We start from the raw sequence: 26,073 nt of genomic DNA, 5'->3' as shown, positions 1-26,073 counted from the left end.
GTCCGTCTATCCCAGTAACGTGTCTGCAACAGCAGCCGGTGTCAGGGAAGACAGTAAAGAGGGAAGGAAGGGAAGAAGTAAAAGAAACTTCCCTAGAGGTACCCACCCAGCTTCTGGCAATCAGTGCTTTAAGAATTCCTAATAACTCTGCGCTGAAGGTTGGTTCTGAGCTGTTGTATCTACCAGTTGCCCAGAGGCGTTGTGGTTGCTCCATCATTGGAAGTGTTCGAGGTCAGATTGGACGGGGCTCTGAGGAACCTCACCTACTGACAGATGTCCCTTGCCCACAGGAGGCGGGTTGGAACTAGGTGATCCTTAAAGGTCCCTTCCAACCTGAAACAATGTTCTATAAACTGCATAATCCTTTTTTAAACCCATTTATACTTGTTCTCTCAGCAACGTTCTGCAGCAATGCTGTTTATTTTAAACGGTTTTAACTTAATTGTATATTTCCTTGATTTTATGTCAGGAAAAACACTAGGTAGTTGTCCTCTATCCACCTTCTCCGTACTGCTCATTATGTTATGGGTGCTAATTGCCTATCAGCTTACACGAGGAAAAGAAAAAGAAAGGGAAAAGATTCTGAGTTCGAGAGAATCTGTGCAACAGGAACAAGGGAATGATAAAGTCCTGGGTGGAGAGTTCTGTGCCGTGCAGGAATTAGATGGGGCAGGAAGAAAGTGATTTTGATAAATAACACTGCCCTTTCTTACAATTTATTTTTTAGCACCTACCAGCCTCCCTGCAGCAGAGGTTGAAGTCTGTGTGACGTTTCTCCGGTTCTCAGTAGTCCACAGCATGGCTCCCCTGGGCCGTCTTCTGGTGTATTACGTCAGGGAGAATGGAGAAGGGGTCACGGACAGCCTGCAGTTCACAGTGAAATCCTCCTTTGAAAACCAGGTATCGGCAGTGTAGCCAGCGGAGAGGATGGGATGGTGCCTTGTTCCTCTTCCTAGTTTTGTCTGCTGATTGTGAGTCGAGACGATGGGACTTAATGTTAAATTCCTAGGTTGCAGTGACGCTCTCAGCAAATGAGACCAGACCTGGTGATGTTGTGAACATCAAGGTCAGAGCTGCCAAATCAAGCTGTGTTTGCGTTGCCACTGTGGATAAGAGCGTGTACTTGCTGAAGACGGGTTTTCAGCTGACAGCCAGTCAGGTAAAAGGAAGCTTAAGGCACTGATGTCTTTTTCTTAATACCACTATCTGCACTTTACCCTTAGTAAGTAGCTTTTATACCTAAGGACAGCAGCCTCTTCCCTTTCCCTGCAGGTTTTTCAAGAGCTTGCGGAATATGATGTATCTGATGCTTTTGGAGCTCCGAAGGAAGAAGGGCACTTCTGGTGGCCAGGCATGTCCTCACGTAGACGCCGTAGATCTTCTGTCTTTCCCTGGCACTGGGACATCACCAAGGATGCTCGCTTTGCGTTTACAGTAGGAAGAATCAGCCTCACTTCTCTATAGAGTGTCTTTTTTACTTTCATATTTGCAGGATAATTTTCAGCTCTGTAGGCCGTTATTTTTTTCATCTCAGAGCTGTTTCTCCAGGGGGTAGACTGAAAAGTAATTTCTGAGAACAGAGTACACTGTTCCAGCAAAGATGTTGGGAGAAACGTGCTTTGATTTTGGCCAGTCTTGATGAGTGGGCCAGGTATCCTGTTGGGCGAAGGAATTCGTGCTGATGCTCTGGAGAATCAGACAGATGGGTGAGCATGCAGATCTCTTCTGCAGTTGCTTTGACAGGGAGGGAAGGTGGAGCATGAGTCTTTCCTTATTGCCTTTTCCCTTTTAGACTATCCTTTGGAAATCCTTTAAACTTCTTTCCTGCCCCAGTTCTACCAGCTTCTGTGACCATCTGTGTGAAAGATCACTAGTGCTCTCTTTGCATCCTCGATCAGGTTACCCTGATCCTCTGTCTCTTTATTCTTTGTCCTTTCTGCAATTTTAGCTAAATTGTTCTATTGTGTTGTCTTAAACCCCATAGGCTTCCACATATTCCCCCAATGCCTCAAGCTCTTAATGATAAACTCTAAATCCTCGTTACTGTCCACTGCTGCAGGAGTCACCGCTGCTTCTCTCCCTGTCATCTGTTGGGGTTTTTGTTCTGATGCTTTTTTTTTTTTTTCTTACTGAGAGCGCTGTAAATTCTCGGGAAAAGATATATATGTTAATAGCTGGTATGTACACGTTGCTGCATACCTGATTTGTGATAACTGGGTATGTACATAGAGAGAACAAAGCTCATTCTCCCTCTGGTGTCTGGGAACTGCTGTCTCTTATGAATAAGTGCATTTAGGGGACAGAGCTGGCAGACAGCTTTCTTCTGAATGCTGTATTTTCCCTGTGAGGCTGTGTGGACGGTTTCCATTTTGCTTGGCATCCCTGGTAGTGCAGAATTGGTGCTGCCTGATGTGAGAGCTGCCTGCTAACTGCAGCAGAACACACTGGAAACTTTTAGGAAGGGTGAAAAGCTGTAATGTAATATTTTAGGGAAAAATATGTGTAATAATTTTTCACCTGTAGCTGCCTGACAGTTACACATGCCCGGTAATGTTAGATGTTAGTTTAAATGCATTTTCCAAGCAAACAAGAGCTTTCTCATAAAACCTCTGCCTATAAAGTGCCTACATGTTTTCACATTAACAGTCATTTTTATATAAAGCTTTAAAAAAACCTCATGTTTCAATTGAAATTTACCCCATGAATGTTGGAATAGGGCTGGGGGATTCTAGTCAGAAAAGTTTTTATCGGTGCACGTTTAATTCTTCTATTATTATTTTTTTTTCCCTCCCTGGTGTTTGTTCTGTGGTATCCATTTTTATTGTCTAGGAAACCGGCCTGGTTGTAATGACTGATATAGTCAGCTTAAACCACAGGCAGAACGGAGGCATGTACACGGATGAGGCTGTCCCAGCTTTTCAGCCACATACTGGAACGCTGGTGGCTACAATGCATTCTAAAATAGCCCCAAGGTAACATTTTTGTTGTAACACATCTTGCCTACGATACTCTTAGCTATTTTTTTCCTATATCCTCAGCTGTTTCCCACCTCCAGGCCCCCAGGAAAGTGCTTGATTTAGACAAGTCACTGGTGGGGAAACTCTCTTCTGTTGTCTTGATAGACCTAACAAAAATTATAACTGACATTACTTTGTTAAATTAATTCTGGAAAAAAGCAAAGAAGTATTCTTCAAAAGAATCATTTGAAACTCTTTGCATATCTTAGTTTTCTATGAATAGTTGCTCCTTCTCAATATTTGCAAGCTAGCCCTTGTTTTGTGGAGTTGCTGATTATATGACCATTCCTCTGGTGGTCAAAATAAATGAAATGAGGGACTGAAGGAAGAAAAAGTCCTGAAGTTCTGTGACTAATGCTGTAAATTGAGGATGTGCCTTCCTTCTGTATTCTGAACCCCTGGTGGCCTCTCTTAGCAGAGTAAGTTTTGGGCGTTAGTTAGGAAAAAGATAATGAAGCACCACAGGTAGAAAAATGGAACAAATTATGGAAAGATCAAGACAATTCCAAGAGAAGAGAGGGGAATATAAAGTAGTGGTTGTAGTAACTGCTATTGGTTAAGGCCACATCGTGATATGGGAAGTCTCATGCTCTGTGTGCTCCCTTTGATTTCATTTGGTGAAAGAACTTGGATCACAAAAATCTTTATTTTTTTAGTTCAGTTATGCTAGTTTTTAAGATTATCTTATTTATAGCATTTTTTTAGTTTCTTATTTATTAAGACTCCAGACTGTTTAATGTGTGTGCGCCCAATGGGATCATTTGGAAAACTACGTAATTTGTGTTATGAATGATACACAGAGTCACTTTGTTATGGTTCCGTGCTAACTAGAGTTTTGATTGGTCATGTGAGCTGCATTTGGGTGACAACACTGATTTAGCAAGTACTGTTAAAACCATCTTATTGAAAGAATTCTTTGCCAATGACTTATTTTTTATTCTAGCAGAGCAGAGAAGAGAAAAAGAACCTTCTTTCCTGAAACATGGATTTGGCACTGCCTCAATGTCAGGTATTGACAGGGAATTCCCTTAATTATATCCATGAGGGCTGTATCCTCTTCAGCTGCAGAAAACAAAGCTCTTTAAAACCTACTGGAGTTACATTGGCATTCTCTGATGTTTGTTGTTGCTTTTCTTCATTACTGCTTTAACTAATAATCTTTCTTTGTAACGTTTCATTTGGTCTCAAAGTGTATTCACTTACTTCAAGTTGAACCTGTCAGTTGTGACTACGTTGCAAGCCACGTGCAAGGCACCACGGTGTCACGGTGGGGAAGCAGGGAAGAAAAGGAGCAGATATAAAGTGATGATGTGCTTATAGCTCTATGCTAAAATCTTCACATGAGCCAGGATTCTGTGTGCCACTTTAGAGAGAGCAAAGGGTGGTGGGGAATCTTGCTCGAGCTCACAGCCAAGAGGCAAGACCAGCCCCTCAGAAGAGCCAGTTTTCTGTGAGCGAGGAGGTGGGTCTGGATTTGTGTTTGGTCCCTTGGGCAATCCAGAAATGTCAACTTCCGTGAGCGTTTTTCTTCCTTTCCACCCCTATTCTAGCATCACTTGCTGCATATGCTTTAGTGGGAAAATGATCCCAGGGTAATACGTGTGAGGAGGAGGAGGCAGAATAGCTGCTTCTGTAAATGCTGGTGAGATTCTATATTGATCACTTTTTAGATTGCACAGAGCCCTTATTTCTCTTTCATCTGCTGCGAGCGCATCGCCCCCAAACCTTAATTTACTGCCCAATAAATCATGGTTTCCAATTGGTACAACTGGAACTAAAAAAAATGACTAAACAGATAATTGATCTCTCCCAGAAACAGCACATCTAGGATAATTTGAAGCAATTATCAAAAGGCTTCTCCAGGTTTGCAAGTAAACTTCATTCTCAATAGATGATTATAAATTAAATTTGACAGGAACTTGCAGCAAGTGTATTCAAATCTGTTCAATTGAGCGTGAAATATGCTTTGTAGAAATACACAAAGAATTCCAGAAGTGCCCGTTTGGGCCTCAGCAAGCTGGGGCAGTTAATTATAAGTGGGAGAGTGTGGAATAAAAAGTTGCAGATTATGTTTTCTCCACTTCATTTCATTAAAAACAACTGAGTTGAGCATTCCTTGATTTCCACTCTCTTGAACAAGAAGAATTTTATTTTTTTTCTTCTACCGTTTATAATTACAATATACAATCCTCAAAAAAAAGAAACAAAAGCCTAATGTCAACTTCCCAAACCAATTCTAAAAATTCCTAAAGCCTGGAGGGTCTAATGGCTGGAAATGTGTGTGTACTTTGGCCCCCTGCCCAGAAGAGTAAGTGCCCTCATGTGTGAAAATAATGTTAATGCTGGTTATGGGCTGAAATCCCAGTGGAAAGAACATCAGCTGCAACAAATTGTCCGGTTAAACAGACTGGATTACTGCCAGTTCTGGAGCTAGGACATCCCTCTTCTCGCTCTTCAGGGCTGGAGTTTATTGCAGGTACCAGCTGCCTAACTCCAGTTAGGATGGAGACATAAATATTAAGAAACCAGTGCTTAAAAGAACTTAAAATCACTTGGTGCTATCAAGGCAAGTTTGTTTCCCAGGCTCTGCACGCTGTAGTTTGAGCTGGGGAGCCACTTCACTGCCCAGAGAGCTGGAGACTGACCCACCCCAGCACCCTGCTCAAAGGCACAGTGATCTCTAGTCTTTTATCAAACTATTTGTTTTAATGCTTTTCCTACTGTGATATAAATGCACAGACCAGTACATGATGTGCTGCCCAGTACAGTCGCAATAGCTCAGGCTCATTGAAAAATTCCCAAACAGTTGATTTGGATGAAGAAAGTAAAGGTGCTTCATTGGAGCCTAAAATGTGAATAACCTTCGGTTCAAAAGCAGTGAAAGCGCAATTCTTTGGTTTGTCCTGGGTATGAATCAGGTGGAATCGCAGCGTTGAAAGACAGCGTGGCATGCTGCAGACTTGCAGAGCTTATTCCGAAGATCTTGCTTTCTCGTTTTCCAGGCCAACTAAGATGCATGTTGCTCTCAAAAGATTCCAGAGCTACCAGCATGTGTATTGGGCTCTGGGGAATAAATAAGAACTTGAGAGAAAACAACCTTAGGGTGTACTCATAACTGCACCAATCATCCTGCCAGCTGAGCCATGAAATAGCTTTTGTTCTTGCTTTAGAGGAAATGTTTTCTGTTCCAGGCAAGGCCAAAGCTTCTTTGCAGGAGGGAGATAGCAAAGTCTGCAGAACAGAATTGATTTTCTGTTATTATAAAACATGGAAGAGGATACCAGGTTTCTGATGGCCTGTTGCGGTATGCACAGTAAAGCTAAATACTCAGAATAGACATTTGATTTTCAGTAATTAGTTTCAGTCCTCATTGGAAGAAAATTATGGTTTTGGAAGTTTTCGGAGTCAGGCATTCCCAAAACCAACCACCCTAAATGTTTCTGAATCAACATACGCTCCCCTGGACAGGCAGTTGCTGAACTCGGCGTCTGGAAAATTTCTGCTTTGCCCTTATGTTCAAGCAGAGTCTGCAATGTGGCTACATATACAAGGACTGTGGCTTCCAACAAAAATAACTTTTATTTCACTAATTGTTAAATAAATTATCCCTGAACTGCTTTTATTCAGGACCTCAGCCTAGGAGTCTTTCTTTTCTCTTTTTTTTTTTTTTTTTTTTTTTGACCTAGTGCAGGCATTTCCCTCTAAGAAGAGCAACTTTGCCTGTAAAGCTTTTAATCCAGTAAGAATTTGTATGTTAGACAGTGTTTTGCAGAAGCAAGTACTTGCTGTTCTGCTCCTTAGAAACGGGCACAGGTCTCAAAAAACCTGATAGAAGACGTTAATCCCATCAACCCGAGTTATTCCCTGTTGTCTTTGGCAGTGATGTGTCAGGGGAAGCAGAGCTGCAGGTGGAGGTGCCAGACTCCATCACGACGTGGATAACGGAAGCCGTGAGTCTGTCGGAGGAGAAGGGCTTGGGCATTGCCGACCAAACAGAGCTGAAGACGTTTAAACCTTTCTTCATTGATTTCACCTTGCCCTACCACGTCATCCGGGGCGAGCAGACCAAAATCCCGCTGACAGTCTACAATTACTTACCCGTCTGTGTGGAGGTAACAACCTTCTTCATTCCCATTGCTAAGTCACTAAATGATGTTTTATCATCAAAATATCCTAAGTGATCTACAAGTCAGGGTAGATAAGGTATAGGGATGAGGTAGTAATAAACTCGTCATATATGCTTTGAACAAGATAAAAATAGTGCTTTTCCATATGAAGAAATGTCATTGCTTTATTTTAGCTTGAAACAACTGTTTTGCAACGCTTCAGAAAAACCAATATCGAAAAATGTAGGGAAGGCAATTAGGAAGCTTATGCTGAACCGCAGGGAAGAATTTCCTTCATAATCAGAAAGTAGTTTAGTTTGAAAGAATGCCTTTTTTTTCAAGAAATCCTGTCTTCCTGGATGTTTTCTTTTCAAACTCAGTATCTGCCTAGCTCCAGCAGTATCGTTCCAAATTACTGGTGGAATTGCTGAGCTGGAAGTAATGCTGTCACTCAAATATATTACTAGAAGGTTTGAAGAATGAATAATCTGTGCATACTCTGATTTTATTAAGCGATTTGTGGTTTTTCGGATTTTTCATATATATCCATTGGTTTTGCAGCTGAAATTTGCAATAAATGGCATTCCAAAATTTTCACAGGTCCATGTGAAGATTTCTGTTCCAAAAGGCATAAAGTTTGTTGGGCATCCTGGGAAACACCATCTGACAAGAAAGAAGTGCGTTGCCCCTGGGGAAGCTAAACCCACTTCTATCGTTTTGTCCTTCAATGAGCTTGGACTCAGCAACATCACTGGTAGTATAGAAATAAAAATAGCTTGCTGCTTGAAGGAGTTTTACAAGTGTTGCTTTTTAATCCTCTTTCAGAAGAAAATTCTTATTTCCCTAGTACCCCAAAGTGGAGTCGTTCCTTCCACTTGCTGCCAGTTTAGCTTTTCAACCTCAACTGGGGAGTCTGTACAAACAAACTTCAGGAGGTTCCCTAGTCACCGGTTGTCCTGTTGTGTGATATGTGGTCATTTAAGGTTTGGACCTGTTATGTTTCCCTCAAGAGATCAGTGGAAATTCTTTAATAAGAGAAAAACAACAAATTCTGCACATCTTTCATGCAAATAATCACAGTAAAAATTACGCAACGCTGAAAACTGGGAAAGGGTTTCTCTGTTGCCCTGGGATTGTCCAAATGTTGTCCAATTTTAGATGTGGCTATTCACATACTTAGAGAATAAAGGTAGTATGAGAGCTGTAATTACAAAACAGGGGTTTAAATTGAAAGAGGGGAGATTTAGATTAGATGCTAGAAAGAAGTTCTTTGCTGTGAGGGTGGTGAGAGCCTGGCCCAGGTTGCCCAGAGAAGCTGTGGCTGCCCCATCCCTGGAGGGGTTCAAGGCCAGGTTGGAGGGGGCTTGGAGCAACCTGGTCTGGTGGGAGGTGTCCCTGCCTCCCAATGCCCTCAATGATCTTTAAGGTCCCTTTCAACCCAAACCATTCTGTGATTCTAAAACACTTGATGTATTGTTAATCAACTGCATCCAATTAGTTTAGATCATCACTTGAACTCCTGAAGATCTTCCTATCGCAAAATCTCTGCTTCTTTTCCCTTCTGTTTCTTAGCAAAAGCTTTTGCTTATGGTGGAACTAATTGCTGCCAGGATGGGATGCAGCCCTTAAAGAATGGCAAGCACTCAGAGGACAACTACATGGACAAAAGGACCCCCGTGGGAGTGGATTATGTTCGCAGTAGTGTTATTATTGAGGTAAGAAAATATAATTTTGTAATAATTTAGAAAAAAAATTATAAATGCTTGGGCAAATCATGGAACTTTTTAGGTAGTTAATCAAATGTGAATAAGTTTATAAGAAACTTCAAGTTAATTTGTGGTATGTTTATATGATTGGAAATAATCAGTTTTAGTGGTACAGGTACTGAAAGGGCCCGCTTGCTTCTGAGTTCCTGCTGGTGAATTTTCAATACTGCTCAGAAGAAACAGGGATAGAAATGTTATTGGGTATGTTTGCTCTGTTAAGCTAAAAAATTCAATGTAATGTGAGATTAGCAGGTAGTGGTTAGCATAGCTCTAGCAGAATACAGCGTAAGAACTTTTCTATAAAGGATAAAAACCACTGTACAGCAGCAGAATATTATTTTGGTATTTTGTAAGTAAAACTGAATGGCTGTCACTGCTAATCCAAGCACTGTATTTTTATGTATGGATTTCTGTCTTTATATAGCCAGAGGGACTGTCCAGAGAATACACCTATAGTGTGTTCTTCTGCCCAAATGGTAAGTTCATGATTTAAATGAGATATTAAGTTTCTTTGATTTAATTATAAATAGAAACATGCGGCTTCATCCCATGAAAAAAAAAAAAATTTAAAAAAAAAAAAATCTTTGTTTCCATTTGTCTATGATTGATGAGTTATGGTGTGTAGGAGGAACTTTTGAATAAAGAGTCTTTCTTAGTGGGTTGGCTAATTATGAATTTGCTTTAACTGCCCAAGTGATTTCTGGAAATGGCAATTAAATTCCTTTCCTTTATGGAACAGTTTGAGTATTCAGCACTGTGGACAGTAACGGTGACTGTACTTCTTTTCAGTTGATGTTTTAAAATTCAGTTCTGGAATCAGTGTGTCCTTTTCCGCCTGAGATTTGGAGAGCTCAAAGTTGGCTCCAGTAGCTAAACAGAAATGCTTTTGACCACTAGATTAGAACTGAAAAATCGCTCACAGACTTCGTAAGAAATCCAGCTGAGCAGCTTGAATTGAAGGATCTTCTGTATTGGAAGGGGGATATAAATAGAAGATGGGAAGAAACATCTACATGTATTTTTATAGTTTCTATAAGAGAAGCTGAAAAAAAGAACATGTACTTAAGAAAGATCTGTTTGTTTAAATTTTAGTAGTTAGCTATGGGTTATTTTTGAATGTGAGCTAAGCTCTAATTCTTACAACATTCCATTGTTTTTCTGACTAGAGAAAATACACATTTCTACACCTAACAAATATGAGTACCAATACATGCAGAAACCTGCTCAGATGACACACTTTGACATCGCTGTGAAGGCACACAATGACGCTCACCTGGCCTTGTCCTCTGGCCCACATGACATGGCAGAGATGACTGAGATTGTTATTGGTGGCCATCAAAATACTAAAACATGGATTTCCGTAAGCAAAATGGGTGAGCCGGTGGCCAGCAGGGACACAGCTGGTATCCTCTCCTGGGATGAATTCCGCAGCTTCTGGATCAGCTGGAAAAATGGAATTATCCAGGTAGTGAATTTATCTGTGTAATGGTCTGGAAGTCTCTTGCTTTCTTAACTAGAGTTTGAGCACATACAAACAACAGATTTTTCATTAGTCTTTTTGGGCAAAAGCTTTGTTCCTGTTGCTTTCTCTGTATTAAGTCTTAATCAGGCTGTTTTAATCAGAACGTATCTGCTTGCCACGTTATGGTCCCAGGACTTCAGTTTTCGGTGTTTTTAGTGCTAAGTGTGCTGAAAGCCTGTGGAATTCTCATTCAACTTCCATAGATTGTCAATGGGCCAATACCTTTCTCTTCCCCACCCACAAAACAATGTTCTCTGGTGCACGCAGAAGTTACTAGGTCCAAGGACACAGGGAGTAGTGGCTTTATACATGTGGGTTCTTGGAACTGCATGGTTTTTTGTTCCTTTCAGGTTGGCCATGGTACTCGGGTGCTAAATGAGTCTATTATTGTGGAGTGGACAGTCCCCAAACAGCTTGAGGTGAAGTACATTGGCTTTTCCACAGGCTGGGGGTCAATGGGAGAGTTTAAAATTTGGAGAAAAGAAGAGACTGATGAAAATCACAATGAAGCATTTACTCTTGGAGTTCCCCACAACATAATTCCAGGATCAGAAAGAGCTACGGCTTCAATAATAGGTATCAATTCTGAGGAGGTATCACTAGGTACTGGTTATCAAATATGAAGAGATACTCCAGCTGTTCCTTGCTTCTCACCAGTATTTGAGTAATACAGACCAGATAAGATAGTCATAGGCAGTTACAAAGGTATATGCTGCTTAATTCTGGGCCAAATAATTGGGTTGGGGTTGTTTGTTTGGGGTTTTTTTGTGTGGCTTGTTAGACCCTGTTTGAGTTGACAACGACTTAAAGTTGATAGCGTCTGAGGGCTTCGCGAGGCACTGGCTATTAGAATCCATAGTATTCACCTCATAATCATCGTAATCGCAGACTGTGCTGTGTTCTAAACTAGTAGTCTAAATTGTGGACTTATGGATAATCAGACTCTTAAATGTGACATTTCTTTATTCTAGCAAGAGCTTGAAGGGCTAAGACTTAACATTTGAAGGACTTCCAAATTACGATAGTTTATTTAAGCTGACTGTGTGTAGCAAGTAGAAATTAGTGTAGTCAGGTGGGGTTTAATCAGAAGACATCAAAAGTAAAGCGTAATTCCTTAATACTGACCATATCTCCTCTTTTTCAAACAGGAGATGTGATGGGTCCTACGTTGAACAACTTGGACAATCTTTTGCGATTACCATTTGGATGTGGGGAGCAGAACATGATCCATTTTGCTCCTAATGTTTTTGTTCTCAAATATCTGCAGAAAACCAAACAACTCAGTCACGAGGTGGAGAGTGAAGCTACTGACTACCTTGTTCAAGGTAACTCATTACGCTTACAATTTATAGAAGGAAAAAAGGCTTGTAAGTTAGAAGAGAGTTTTACCAGTCTCACATTGTCCTTTCTAGTCAAGAGTATCCCAAGTGATGAGGATTCATCATTTCTGTAGGATCATCTCACAGGTTAACAAGATTTTGATGGCAAGATGTTTTCCTTTGATACGTAGCCTGTGCTTCCCATCCATAACTCCTAGTTTACATGCTTATATCTATTTTTTTATCTTTTTTTTTCTTAGGCAGTTTATTTCTGTTTAAACATTTCAGAAAGTCAAAGAAAATGAAATTTAATAAAGGTCTCTATATTTAGTTTTTTGCCTTATTCCTAAATTCTCTTTCCAGCCCTTTAGAACTGGAGTCCACGTGACTCTTCTCTGAACTTTCTCTTTTTTAATAGTATTTTCTTAGTAACAGTACACCCAAAATCAAAAGTTAGTATGCAAAGTAGTTAACCTAGAGCCACGTAACAAAGCCTTTATTCTGTCCTGTCAGTGTCCTGTCCTATCTCACTAAACAGCTTACAGCAATCTTTCTTTGCATGCCCTGTTTTTCTCAGCATTTGTTTGGGAAGAGCCACATGCAAAATAGTTTTATAACTAAATGCAAGTAAGAATTCGGAGGTCATTATAAACAAGAGTGATCCAAAGGGACAAAGCTGTCTTGTGTATGAGTCAGACAATAGTCATGTCATGAAATCAGAGGTGACAGGATGAGGTGGTTCTCCTCTGAAAATATAAATATAAAATGTAATATGTAATATATTTCTTGTATTGGGCAGCAAAAGCCCCGTGCTGCTTCCTTTGCCTGGCCACAGTCCTTTCACTTGTAATTTTTTTGTGCTTGCTGATAGCAGTAAGACAAAGAGAATTTTTTAATAGTCTGGTCGGTTTTTCCTTTGCAGTATCATTTGCTTTTGTTCCTTTTGATGAATCTGCAACCCTTCCAGGTTTTTTGGCTCCAAGCTCTGCCTGCTAATTAACCCTTACAGAAGAAATCCTCAAGAGTTTTAAACTCTTCTGTGTTTATTGGAGCCCTGCCAAGTATAAGGTTTAGATGGGAAAGTCCCTTGCTCACTCTAGAAGGCTTTTGTGTGTTACCAAGCCAGAAAACTGTTTCATCATTTAGTCATCCGTCACAGAAAGTGCTGATACCCAACAATTCCCGTGTATTCCCTAATCTTTAGAAGTGGCCTGAGCTCAACGAGTCGGTAATTTTTCTGCTTCCCCACGAGGCAATTCTTCCAAAGCAGGTGAACAGGGGAAAACTAGAAAGGGGAACCTCTCCAGTGAGTCCCAGCACCTAGAGGAGTGCTTAGGAAACAGAAGAGTTCAGAAGAGCAAGACTTAAAAATCTGTCTTTTAATACTGAATCTTTTCAAATTTCAAAATTTTAACATTTCTACTGGCCAGGAGGCAGTGGCTGTAGTCTTACAGATGTTAGCCTGAATGGATTTCTGAATCGGCTCCAGCGTACGTACACTGAGCTGGCTCTAGCACTCGCAGCAAAATAAGAGGTTGCCTCGGGCAGCAGAATCCCTTGCACTGGTGCCAGATGGTCAGAGTCTTCATTCACTTCAAATACTTGCTTTTCTCTATGTGAGGATTTTGGACTCTCCCAATTCTTTTGTGACTTCCAGGCTACCAGCGCCAGCTGACCTACAAGAGACAAGATGGTTCATACAGTGCTTTTGGCGAGAGGGATTCCTCGGGGAGTATGTGGTGAGTTGCTATTTAAAACAGAGTTAGAAAATTCAGTGTTTGCTAAATGGGAAAAGTACACAATTGGCAGGGAAAGAAAAGTCATTTTTCCAGCTTCCACCATGGTATTGCACACAGTGGAGAACAGAAATAATACTCAATGACTATAGACTTACTGTTTCAATGCTGCTGGGCGTTTGTGCTACACTAGTAGGTGTATTACAATCGTTTCAAGACTCGGGGGCAGTTCAGATAGTCACATCTGCTAATGTGTCCAGGCTTTAAGCACAGATACTGCAGTTAAGGATCATTTTTGGTCTACTGTAATTGGAGTATGAGTGTGTGGGGCGTTTAAACACCTAATTCCACTTGGGAATGGAGCTTCACCTGAAGATTGTGCAGGGAAACTTGCTGTCTCTAGAAGTGGCAGAGGTTTTTACCAAGGTGAAAAAAAAAAAACCCACCCCAAAAACCCCAAAGTTTTCTCCAAAGTGCCTTCTATCGCCTCATGGATGAAATGGAATGGATGGGTTTATGCCCTGAGAATTGAAGAGCAGGACCTTTCAGAGTCAAACAATATGAGAACCAGAAATTAGGAAACTGAGAAGTCGGCTCATCTCACTAATGTCCCCCTTGGGAAACCATGGCCTTTAAGGCTGGGCGTTACATCACCTTAGCGTGTTAGTTGACTGTAACGTCTCAGATGTAGTAGATTCTTGTCTTCATTCATTTGTTTGTGCTGTCATTTGGCTTCTCCATCTGCTCTGTACTTTGCTCTAAACTGATTTTGTTTGTGAGCTCATCTGAGGGGAATTACCACTTCTGTGATGCTGCTGCCTCACTGTTTCTAAGATAGTAAACTTTTATCTCGGATCTGGCATCTCCCAGTCCCTGGATGTAAAATACGGTGACACAGAATTACTTAACACTTGAACAATGCCCTGCCAGGCAGCGTGCTTTCTACCCTCCCATTCCCCAGGGGCTTGTAAAAGGAATGATTCAATCTCCCAAAGCTGGCCAGAGTTCGCACTTGTTGCATGTCAGAGGTTTAGAATTCCAAAAAAACTTCTGTTGCTTTCCTAAGCCTTAATTCTGTATGAAGTCTAATACAGCCTCAGACTTTAGCAATGGGTCTGGATTTCTTTTTAGTTTTAGTTACAGTAAAAAAAATTGGAAAATTTGTCCCTCTTTTTTCTTTACAAATAATTCCATACTTATAAGGATATTGATTCTTAATTTAAAAGCTTTAATGATTTGGGTGGCAGATGAGCACCTATAAAAGGGAACGGAATTTCAGAGTATGTCTAACTATGACAAATATATCTTCCATTTATACTTTTCAATTTAATTTGTTGACCCTTAATCCTGCTCTTATTCAGAAGTTTGGACAGTGTTCAGGTGCTTTTATGTACCATTAACTTTTTAACAGTATTTAATGTTTCCCCAACAAGGTTTTTCAAATTTGTGCTTTCTGAGAATGTTGCTTTCCCCTTACTGATACATTATTCTGAATTGGTTTTATCAGTAAAGATGATAAATTCATATTTACAGGCTGACAGCATTTGTCCTCAAGTCCTTTGCACAGTCTCGTGGGTTTATTTTCATTGACCCGAAAGAGCTAACAGCTGCCAAAGACTGGATCATCCAGCATCAGAAAGAAGACGGTTCTTTTCCTGCTATGGGGAGGATACTAAATAAGGACATTCAGGTAAAAACTCTACAGACTCAAAATCATGCAATGGGTGCATTTTTTAAGTTGTCGTTAAAGCATGAAGTGATGCAGTTACCTTACGCCTAATATGAACATTGTACTTGAAAGGCTGGAATGGGATAGGAAGAAACAGGAGTATTTCAGTTAAAAAATAGTCTTTCAGAGTGTATCTGTGTGCTGTCCCGTGAGAGGGGAAAGCAAGATGTCGAGTCTTGCAAAACACTTCCGAGCCACGTCTTGGAGTGTGGAGTTTTGTGCATTGAGTGTGTTCTCAGGCTATTGCTGGGGAAGGAGCTACGGTGTGTGCTTGGGTTCCTACATTTCGTACTCCTTACAGGCAAGGGCAAGAAGTTCGGTGATGCCACAGCTTCTCTTAGAGTTATAACATTTATTCTGTGTCTTGCTTCAAGAGTCTGTTTATCCAGCGTCCTTTTCTCTAGTTTTCATCCAGTGGTTTGTCTTTGTTGCCCTCCAGGGTGGAATCCACGGTAAGATCTCCCTGACAGCTTATGTGGTTGCATCTCTTCTGGAAACAGGTGTAACTTCTGAGGTAACAAAAACTCTCACCTTCTACATATTCTACATAATGTCTCTATCTTTTTTTAAACTTGAATTTACTGCTGTTCACTTTCAAAGGTTCTGTGCTCACTAGGGTGACAGCATCAGGGTAACAGAGGCTGTTGGAAAGCCTTGAGATTATTCTAAAGTCAAGGAATCTGTTCTGAAGTTATTCAAGGTGATCTCCCATTCTTCAACCACCAGCTCAAGGATAATTCCACCAGAGCAAAACTCTTCCCCGCACCCCCCCATTCCCCAACCTCTCCCAGAAATGGCTGCAAAAAATGTTTTCTGCCTTGTAATTTCAAGGTGTGGTTGAAAACGGTGCTAATAGCAGTTTATCTAGGGCTGCGTAGGCTTCGGGGATCCAGAGAACTTCTGCGGTCTGCCTTTGGTACAGTGGCCAAAATGCTACTGCTATTAGGTTACCATGTCTTTGGAGAGCTGCACTCCTGTGATCTGCTGGATTGAGGGCTCCGGAGAAAAATGTTTCTCCATAATGAGACAGAACAGGAACACTCCAGAAAAAAGAATCGCTACATGGGACCGTGCAATTGTGCTGCATAATTTTTGAAGTAGAAGAAAATTAAATCACTTCCAGCATAACTGGTATTTTAGAGATTCCTTCTTAAAACTCATGGTAAAAACAGTTCTACTTGCAGACGTGCTGAGCAAGTCAGGAATAAAGTTCTTCACTTGCTCTTCAGCAGCCAAGGGAAGGAGTTGTGGCGGGGGAGTAGGTCTGCACAGGTAGAAGTGGAAAATAAAAACAGGAGGTGTGGGGGGTGTTTCAGCATGTCTTGGGGATCCGTACTCGGACAAAGGATTGCCCATTCAGGCAAAACCCAGTGAGTTTATGGAGAGTTTGTGCCAGCCAGTGTAAATAGCAGTTTATTCAGAATCAGAAACTCTGTGATAATCTCAGCACTTCTGATGGCATCCCTGTAGAGCTGGAAGAGTGAGACCTTGCTGCCACTGCAAGCAGATGTCCCCTAACCCCCGCTTCTTGTTGGAGTGGAAGGCCTTCAACCTTACCAAAAATTAAAAATAAAAAATGAGAAAATCTTCCAATTCCAGTAACTTTCTGCATCCCTGTCAGCAGTGTCCCTCCTCCAAGCAGTGATGTGATGCTCTCTCTGGGCTGCTGTGTGTCGAGACAGCCCTAGTGTTTTTATTTGCTGGAAGTGCAGTTTCTGTGGATCTAATGGTTTTCCTAGAGGAGATTTGCAAGTGTTACTAATGATCTGAGCTAGGAAATGAGGAAGGGGAAGGTTAGTGCCACAGGGAAATCAAAGGAAACCAAATTACATCAAGTCCAATTAAATTGTTTCTATAAATTATCAGAGCCACGTTCCTACATGGTGAGGTCATTGAGGGAGTTAATAAAACATGTTTGTTGGCTGCAGGGACCCCTGGGAACCTTGGCCTTTATTATCCTCTGGCGTCTGCTAGACGCTCCGGAGTGTCAGGAACACAATCAAACCTACAGTAGAGAGCTCGCTTCTGCTCTGTTCATCTGCTGCCTTGCAGAGGCATGACATTTATTCAGCTTTAGTGGGAATAAATGTGTCTCAATATTAGTCTAGATCATTCTTGCTATGCTGTTTGCTCCTTTTTTTGAATTTGTGACGCGTGGCTTTTCTTAGGGAAAATGTTAGTGTCATTCTGCAGAGAGCAAAATGCACCTTTCCTGCTTTTTTTGTTTCTTTTTAAATGGACAGAAAGTAACGCGAAATAAAGTGATTCTAAGATAAAGTGATTCTGAGATAAAAAGGCTGGTAATATGTCTGGGCTCTTTCCCTTAAATATAGGAAGAAAGAACAGCCGTTGAGAAAGCAAAACACTTCTTAGAGTCCAACTTGTATTCAGCAGAAGACCCCTACACTACTGCCCTGACTGCGTACGCCCTGACGCTGCTGCACAGTCCCTCCGCTGCTGTGACGCTGCGGAAGATGAACAGCATGGCAATTACACAAGGTACCGCGCTCCCGGGGCCAGCCTGGCAAGTCCCTGCACTGGGAATCCTCTTACAGCAACAAGCAAAAAGCCCTCACAACTTGAACGATATATTGAGTTACTGGAGGGGGCAGAGCCTGAGAGATGAGGTCTTTCTCACAGCACAATTTGACTTTGTAAGGCAAGAGTTTTCCCGATTCTCCGTAGAGAGGGCCGAGTGCCTTAGTTCTGCACGTGCAGCTGATGCTGAGGGAAGGCAAGCGCACCAGAGCCTCCGCGGTGCCTTTCCTGTCGATAGGACAGTTTGCCTTGTAACACGTCACATTCCCTGATGGTGTATTTTAATCCAAAACCCGAGAATTACCTAATTTGCCACATTGAGCCATCTTTGTAATTGCAAAGGGAGCCTCTTGCCCAGGGGATGCTTGTCTAAAAGGAGGAACAGTGCAGTTGGGGGCATGACTCTGTTCTTTGAGTCAATGCAAAAGTAGAATTTAATCTTCCTGTACAGAGAGGCTTAGCTGCAGCCCTGCTGCAATAACGTATATATTCCACTGTCCTTTTTTTTTTTTTTTTCTAGATGGCTTTACACACTGGAGCTTGACAGGAACTCTTGTTGCTGATGAAGATACCTTCATGGGATTTAATGATGGTCTCTCTCAATCAGGTACCAGTACTGCCAAGACAGAGGGAATGGCTGCAACAACAGGCCACTTGACTGCACGTATTCTACTCATCTGTTTATATAATACGCTTAAAAATTTCCCTCACCATTTTCTTTCTTTTTTTTTTTTCCCCAATCTGTTAGCATTTCTGGAGGGACACAAGGTTTTGGTCCCTAAAGCAAGCTTCGTTAGCCAGGGTATTCTGAAAATGGCAGTTGGTCAGGGCAGGGTCTGGATGAAATGAGAGCTCGTAAAAGGCAGGTAACGTTATGCTGAAAGAGCTGGTTGAGAGCAAATGAGAGACAGAGCTAGGTGTGCTCAAGACAGGACTGGCTTTTGAGCCCCAGCTCTCTCACCATTTCTCACTCCAGTTTTATAAAGTGAGTGATACAGAAGAGTGAGAGCCGTATGGGATTCCATCAGGAAAGAATAATTTGAAATGGAAATCTGACAGAAGCCAAATACACTTAATTTTAGAGCTGTTTAGCTTTGTATTTTCAAATGGATCTAGGGATTGTATCCCCAGCAGTCACGGAATCACAGAATTGTTGGAGTTGGAAGGGACCTTCTAGAGATCTTCTAGTCCAACTCCCCTGCTGAAGCAGGGTTGCCCAGACCACTCAGGACTGCATCCAGGCGGGGCTTGAAAATCTCCAGAGAAGGGGACTCCACGACCTCCCTGGGCAGCCTGTTCCAGGGCTCTGGCACCCTCACCGGAGAGAAGTTTCTCCTCATATTTGAATGGAACTTCCCATGTTCCAGCTTGTGCCCATTGCCCCTCGTCCTGTCACTGGGAACCACTGTAAAGAGTCCAGCTCCATCCTCCCTCAAACCACCCTTTAGACACTTATAAGCATTAATAAGGTCTCCAGTCACTGGCATTTCAGCCGATTTTCTAGACTCTAATGATCAAAGCCACAACAACAGTGACTAATGTTATAATTTTCAAGACACTTAAAGCCAATGACTCTTCTAATAGGATGTAGGTGCCACCAGGGTTCAGGAAGGCTCTAACTGGATACTGTATGAAAATCTCTAGGACAGGAATACATTGTGCGCAGCAGAAAAGTAGAACTGGAGCAGGAGAGAAATTCCTTACGGGATACAGTCAAGTAGAAAGAAGGTTATCTATTGTGTGAAGGAAAGAGCTTGTGTTGGAAGCAGAGATATCTTTGCAAGATAATGCATCTTGGATGCAGGCATCTTTTAACTTCGTTTTTCTCTTCCTGTGTTTACCTCTATAGACTATTAACTTAATGAATATTCATAGAACTGTCTCTACACCTGCCCAGATTCTCACATCTAGATGGTATTCTGATAATTTTTTTTTATTTCTTCCCCTTGCAGTTGTTTCTGCAGAAGTGGAAATGACGTCTTATGCCCTTTTGACGTACACACTCCTAGGAGACGTGGCCTCTGCGCTCCCAGTAGTAAAATGGCTTTCACAGCAGAGGAATGCACTTGGAGGATTCTCATCTACTCAGGTGGGCTGCCTCCAAAAAAGGTAGCTTCAATGCATGCATAATCAATTGTAGAAATCAATTAATTTGGGAATGGTCAATGCAGAGTTTCCATCTAGAGTCTAGACAGAAACCAATTGTGTCCTGTTAAGAAGAAAAACTTCCCAGTGCTGTTTACGGCTTCCTTCTCGGATGATAATTTGAAAGGAACCTAGACTTTGTCCTTAGAGATGCCTTTAAGAGTAAAAGTGGACACAACCTGATATTTCTTCTGCTATCTGAATTCATAAGGAAGATTCTGCTATCAGAAGCTGATGACTGAACAGCACAGTGCTTGTTTATAAGTTTACTGCGCTCCTGTATTCCTCACTGTTCTGATCTCTCCCTCTTCTGGTCCCTAGGACACTTGTGTAGCCCTGCAGGCACTGGCTGAATATGCTATCCTTTCTTATGTTGGAGGAGTCAACCTTACCATTTCCTTGGCTTCTACCAATCTAGACTACCAGGAGACGTTTGAGCTTAACAAGATGAATAAGAAAGTCCTCCAGACTGCAGTGGTAGGTGGTTTTGTGTTTATGTAGCCAAATTTTTAAAGCGATCCACATGAGCTGTGTTTTGAACGACAACTCGGATAAGTTCAGTAATGGTAAAAGCACAAGTTAAACACTGAGGTCTTGGGACTTTCTGGGGTTTTATGGCCGGGTTCTGATGTGAAGGAGGCAGCACTTGAAGTTAAAGGCATTTTTCACCGTAACTAATGCTTGATGCTTATTTTGTGCTGCTGCTTGTTTCTACCACTGTTAAATGCAGGTGGCTGAAAAGATTAAGACATCCTCACTCCACTTCTGCAGTCTCGTTCATAACCAGAAAGATAATTTGCACAGAATAAAGCTAAAACTGATATTTGTTTGAATTCTGAGTGCCGTGTCTTAACTGTGGATTCTCCCCAGATCCCCAGTATCCCAACGGGGCTGTTCGTGAGTGCCAAAGGTGAAGGCTGCTGTCTGATGCAGGTAAAATTGCTATGGGCCTGGAGAAAGTATGTGAGCGGGTCATCTCTAAATCACAGTCTATTTGCTACTTTTTTAATCCCAGTTTGCTGTGAGGAAGGAGCCACACTTTGAATTTTTCTCAAAGTAATTATATAGCATGGTGTTGATTTAATTCATAGAAGTAAATGTGATTGTACGAGGGTGAATCTGCTCTGGTAAAGCTTTACCTACATAAAACTGCGTTGCAAAGCTTCTATTGCCTCTCGGCCTGCCATGACCTCTCTCTGAAGAGATCCGGTGTTTGTGGTGGTCTTTGGGGAACGTTTGTAGATGCTGTGAAACAATGGGGTCTAATAAACTGCCCTGATTTGTTTTGCTTTGGTTTGTTGTTTTTTTTCTCCCCCTTTCTGCTGCAGATTGATGTCACTTACAATGTACCCGACCCCATTGCCAAACCAGCTTTCCAGCTCCTGGTTAACCTGAAGGAGCCAAAGTCAGAGCAGCACCTTCAAGCTCCGAATCTCCCGCGGTCTGTCTCTCCAGACGAGAACCGCTCTGAAGCCTTGCACAGAGAGAGGGCTCTGGTGGATGATGATGACCCGGCTTCGGATCAGGACCATCAGGAATACAAGGTCATACTGGAGACGTGCACTAGGTAGGAAATGCCAGTCTGCATCACGTCCTGCCTGTTTCTCGGAGACCATCTAGTTTGCTGAGCAGCACGTCTATACTGATACAGGAAAAATATCAAATTCTTTCTTGCTGCACTGTCTGCCTCTCAAACAGTGTAAGACAGAAGCTCTTCACATGCAGAATTTCAACCGTAATTGTGGGTTGTAGGACAGAGTTATTGCATGGACATTCACGAGCCTTGTCTGCTGGCATTAATAATTTTAGTGTTAAGTGTATGTCAAAGGTAGAGAAAAAAGAACAAAATCTATCAAGAGGGCAACACCTTGGGGTTTTGTTATTTAGTTTCATTATTGCCTCTCCAAAACCTGAAGAAGACAAATCAAATGTCATTGGCTTGTATTGTAGAAGAGTGAGGTAATTTCAGCTGATTAACTCATATCTTAATCGCTTCGATAGTTTTATAAAGATTTTTGATTTGACTTTGAGTTGCTTATTCTTCAGTTTTGGATACCAGAAGCCTAACAGCAGGTGCATTATGAATTTGGACTCTATGATAAATATGCAGGTATTTGTTAGTAAGCTCTCTAAAGCTCATTGTTTCTCTCCTTATTTTGCATAAGGAAATTTAAAATAATTTTTAAAGATGGCATGATACTAAAGCTCCAGAAGTTCATTCCTAGCTCTCAAAGCACTTTTCAGAGACATTAGCAGTTCTGCCTCATTTCATAGATTGGGAAACTTAAGATATTAAGAGAAAACAGCTTGTCTGTCAAGAACCAGCAGCGAGAATAGTTTCTGACCTGTATCCGATCCACTTACGTGTTTTGCTTAAACAGTCAGCGCTGCAGCTAGTGTTGGGGAGGTGGCTTATAGAGTCTTGTCAGTCCTTGAAGATGCCTGTAACTAAGGAGGCTGCCCTGCATCAACACAACCTTTCTGTTGTTATTTCTGAAACTTCTGCCCTGGGAATTGCTGGAGCAAAGACAGAAATTTGAGAGGAAGCCCAGTCCAGGGAGATTGATTGCTTGGAAAGAAAACAAAAGCAAATGAAATCTTCCCTTTCCTCCCCTTCTTCCTGTAATGATGCTCTTTTAACTCCTTCATCATCTTAGTTAGGCAATGCAAATAGAGCAGTGCATCTAAGGATGACAATTGAAATATTTTGAGCTTCAGAATGTGATTGTTTAAGTGTTGTCACGCTCAGTGAAGTCCTTGGGGCACTCTTGAGGAGTTAGGGTAAAAAATGGTATGGGAAATAGAAGGCTGTGATAGAAGAGAGAATGGGAAAAATGCAGGTAAAGGGATACTGTACGATTTTTTGGGGAGTATGGTGCATGGAGTTATCAGGATTAACAAGGTGTAATGTCTCTGGGAGACTTTCAGCCCTGAACTGGTTTACACAGAGCCAACTGGATGTTCCACAGAGCATCTCGTGCTGCTGTGGGTGTATGAGCTTGGCTGTGGCCTTACATCCAGGGCTTCAGCAAACTCACCACCCACCCTAGCTGTGGGGGTCTCTGAAGAGAGGCTTCCAAGTAGCCCTGCAGGAGCCAGTTCAGGTCTGGCAGATTTGGGCCTGGCAGCTGCGCACTGTGTTTTCTCGGTGCTGGGCATGAGCTAATAAGCTCTCCTGGGTCCAAGCTCGTTGTCCTCGTGGTGTGACTAAGGAGCAAACAGGTAATCTGCCAAAGAGGGAGAGTTTGGAGCTGACTCTGGGTGAGTGCAGAGAAAAGGAGTATTGTTCTGGAATTAGTAGGAGCTTCATTATAGTGTCGACTCCTCTGCCATACTGCAAAAAATTGAAATCTTTCGCAATGGCACAAATAAACTTTCTCTCCACCCCTTCTTGTGGGGTTTTTTTAATGCACACTTCAGCAGGAACAACTCTGAATTTCAGTGGTTTTTTTGGAGTCTTCATTGGTATTCTAGAGGATGATATAGAGTGAATTCTTTAACACTAGTAACTAGGGAGCGAGTTTGCTGACTCATTAGCAAAGATGCTTTTCTCAATGTCAATTAGATGCTGGGGGGAAATGGCCATTTACGAAACCCCAGGGTTGAGTGACTCTGCCTGGTGTTGGGAAGTAACACTCCTTATACACCACAATCCATTTACTCCCCTCCACTTGGGAAAGAACAGAAGTTTCTTCTACTCCAAGGGGTTATTTCCTTTTACCATATGTATTTTCTCAGTGATTAGTTGAAAAGAATGCAGGCAGCTCCACAGGAGACTACATCCCTCCTGCTTTTCTGTATCCATTCGCCTGGGCATCTCCTACTTCTCTGCCCTCTGTGAATTGTGCTTAATTTTTGTGGAGTAACAGCAGAAAAGAGGATTTTTGTAAAATAAAGGAGACTGTGGCTTTCAACAAATCCTTCAAAGAAGAGTAGATCCTTTTAATATTTTTTTTCCTCTTTAGCTTGTTTCAGTTGTTCTCCATCCTGAGCTGTCCATGTACCATTTGTTCTCTTGGATCCTGAGTTGGTTTTCATTCTTTCTCTCTTTTTGTTCTCATGGGAAGGTGGCTGCACTCTGGATCTTCTAACATGGCTGTCTTGGAAGTGCCATTGTTCTCGGGGTTCCGCGCAGATATTGAAAGCCTGGAGCAGGTAAGATGTTGCAATGAGAGTTCAAGGCATGATCTTGGGCCAGGACTTGGTGCTCCAATTGGCAGGGATTCCCTTTGGGAAGCAAGAGGAAGCAAATGCCATTGAATGTTAGAGCACTATCCGAAAAGATGCCATTAAAATTGGGGGAGGAAGACGATTTCACTTGTCAAAAATTATTTATCTGAAATGAGTAAACAGATGTTCTGAGCAAGACTAACAAAAGTACCGAACGTGGCCAAATGAAGGTTTATTACTGAGCACAGTGCACAGTAATTAAATGAGACCCGTTTGGAAATGCTGAAGTGAAAATGTGCTCTAACAGGAGCTGTTTATGGCTTCTTAGTGGGCTGTGTTATCTCCAACATCTGGATTCCATTTCTTTGGAGGCTCTGTGTCTTGGAATTTTTTGCCTTTTTCTTTTTTTTTTTTTTTTCTTCTTTTCCTTCTGGGAGAACATCATGTTTATTGCGAGGCAGAGTGAGGTGGACAGAATGTGCCTCTTACCCAGCCAGCCCTCTAGGGGAGATGAACCCTCATCTGTAGCTTTACTTTCTGTTTTGGGGAAGCGTCACGGTGTATTCGCTGGTGGGTTTTATGCTGCAAATAAGAGTTTTTAAGAACTGTGTAACTAAAGAGATGTAAAATCCTTGAGAACTAGTAAAGAGGTAAAAAGTATTTTGCTTCCAAAAGCTGGGAAGTATAAAGTATAGTATAAAGTATAGTATAAAGTATAAAGTAGTAGTGTAGTATAAAGCATATGAGGATAAAGTATAGTATAAAAGTATAAACTAGTATAAAGCAGATGAGGAGGTTGTGCTTTCCCTTGTGGCGTCTTGTTGCCTGTCTGAATCTCATGTTCCTGCATCTATGGGTAGAGAAGCAACAGAGTCTCCATATGTGAGGGTCTCTGGGCACAAAACAGCAGGTCACTTGCGTTCCTTTCTCCCCCTGGCTTAATGGAAAAAGGAGCTGATTCTCTCCCTTAACTGGGAAGGCTGAGCTCCCGCAGCGCAAAGCTGATCCGAGTTAGGTCCCTGCAGACCTCAGAAGGATGTCAGGTACTTCACGCAGCGCATACTTCTTTACTTCTTCAGTGCTTGTTCAGGTGCAAAAGAGCTGGTTCAAAACCCACCGTTTTGGAAGATCTTTGGGCAAAAAAACCATGTATCGGTGCCTCGATTTGGAGAGAGGGTTCCCCGCTCAGGACTCAGCACTGGGCAGTCCATTTCCAGAACCAGAACAGAATTACTTTCTCTGGGCAGTAGGAGATCTTGTTAAATTAGGAAGGATATCACATCTTCGAGGGGCAACGTTCCCCTTGAAGAGCTGAATTCCATTTTTTTTATTGCAGAAACCCTTTGCAGCTGTAAAAAATGAAATGTAGGGACAAAGCTCAAGCGTATATATAGGTAGGCAGTGAAGGTGCAGACACCACCTGTTCGTGGTTATCAAATGTATATCCAAATCATGCTGACAAAAATGAAATTCTTCCACTGAAGATCCAGTACTAGTTTTGTCTTGTGTCTTGAACACCACCTTCAGCAGAGGCCAGTCCTGTCACTCCCACTGCTGCGTTTTTGTGTTACCCTGGCTCTTTCCCTCTCCTCCCGGCACGGAGGGCAGGGCTGTAAATCAGGTTTCCTTGTGTGTTGTTTGGCCTGACAAGGGAGCAGTGTGCGCAGAGCGAGCCCACGCGCGGCTCCGGGGCCGCCATGGGTTAATGAAGGCTCTGTTCCCCGGCCATGGCAGCCCCCCTGGCTCTGCAGCCACAAATCCTTCTAATAATGCCGGGTGTCGACAAGGTCAGGAGGTCACCGCAGGCTGGTATATATCAAGCTTCACCAGAAAAATGCAACTTTAGCTGAGCTGAGCATTTCCCGGTGGCGCCAGCCTCTCCGAGCCCTCATAAAAGGACTGTCTGCAGCCATCTACTGCTGAGTAATAATAGCCACCATCAGGCCCCTAAAATTATAAGGACAAATTAAATTGGCCCTTTCCATATTGCGTGGGACTTAAACACATGTTCCTTTGCTTGTTACA

The 26,073-nt window shown here is 42.1% G+C and overlaps 1 protein-coding gene across 1 annotated transcript in view; it reads left to right on the top strand.

Moving 5' to 3' along the window:
• CPAMD8 (C3 and PZP like alpha-2-macroglobulin domain containing 8) overlaps window positions 1–26,073 on the top strand; it is a 47,805-nt gene that overhangs the window by 12,452 nt on the left and 9,280 nt on the right. Inside the window, exons 15-36 of the mRNA XM_074164024.1 lie at window positions 728–900; window positions 1,010–1,159; window positions 1,273–1,434; window positions 2,830–2,972; window positions 3,961–4,026; window positions 6,898–7,129; window positions 7,724–7,877; window positions 8,696–8,838; window positions 9,314–9,365; window positions 10,056–10,354; window positions 10,762–10,987; window positions 11,560–11,736; window positions 13,388–13,469; window positions 15,000–15,156; window positions 15,635–15,709; window positions 17,529–17,694; window positions 18,254–18,340; window positions 19,686–19,822; window positions 20,200–20,355; window positions 20,749–20,811; window positions 21,207–21,445; window positions 23,946–24,033. Of these exons, the coding sequence (XP_074020125.1) occupies window positions 728–900; window positions 1,010–1,159; window positions 1,273–1,434; window positions 2,830–2,972; window positions 3,961–4,026; window positions 6,898–7,129; window positions 7,724–7,877; window positions 8,696–8,838; window positions 9,314–9,365; window positions 10,056–10,354; window positions 10,762–10,987; window positions 11,560–11,736; window positions 13,388–13,469; window positions 15,000–15,156; window positions 15,635–15,709; window positions 17,529–17,694; window positions 18,254–18,340; window positions 19,686–19,822; window positions 20,200–20,355; window positions 20,749–20,811; window positions 21,207–21,445; window positions 23,946–24,033 (3,227 nt within the window). The remainder of the gene's footprint in view (window positions 1–727; window positions 901–1,009; window positions 1,160–1,272; window positions 1,435–2,829; window positions 2,973–3,960; window positions 4,027–6,897; window positions 7,130–7,723; window positions 7,878–8,695; window positions 8,839–9,313; window positions 9,366–10,055; window positions 10,355–10,761; window positions 10,988–11,559; window positions 11,737–13,387; window positions 13,470–14,999; window positions 15,157–15,634; window positions 15,710–17,528; window positions 17,695–18,253; window positions 18,341–19,685; window positions 19,823–20,199; window positions 20,356–20,748; window positions 20,812–21,206; window positions 21,446–23,945; window positions 24,034–26,073) is intronic.

This window comes from Numenius arquata, chromosome 25 (assembly GCF_964106895.1).
Source record: "Numenius arquata chromosome 25, bNumArq3.hap1.1, whole genome shotgun sequence".
Lineage (NCBI taxonomy): Eukaryota > Metazoa > Chordata > Aves > Charadriiformes > Scolopacidae > Numenius > Numenius arquata.
This window is presented reverse-complemented; position numbering and strand designations above follow the sequence as displayed.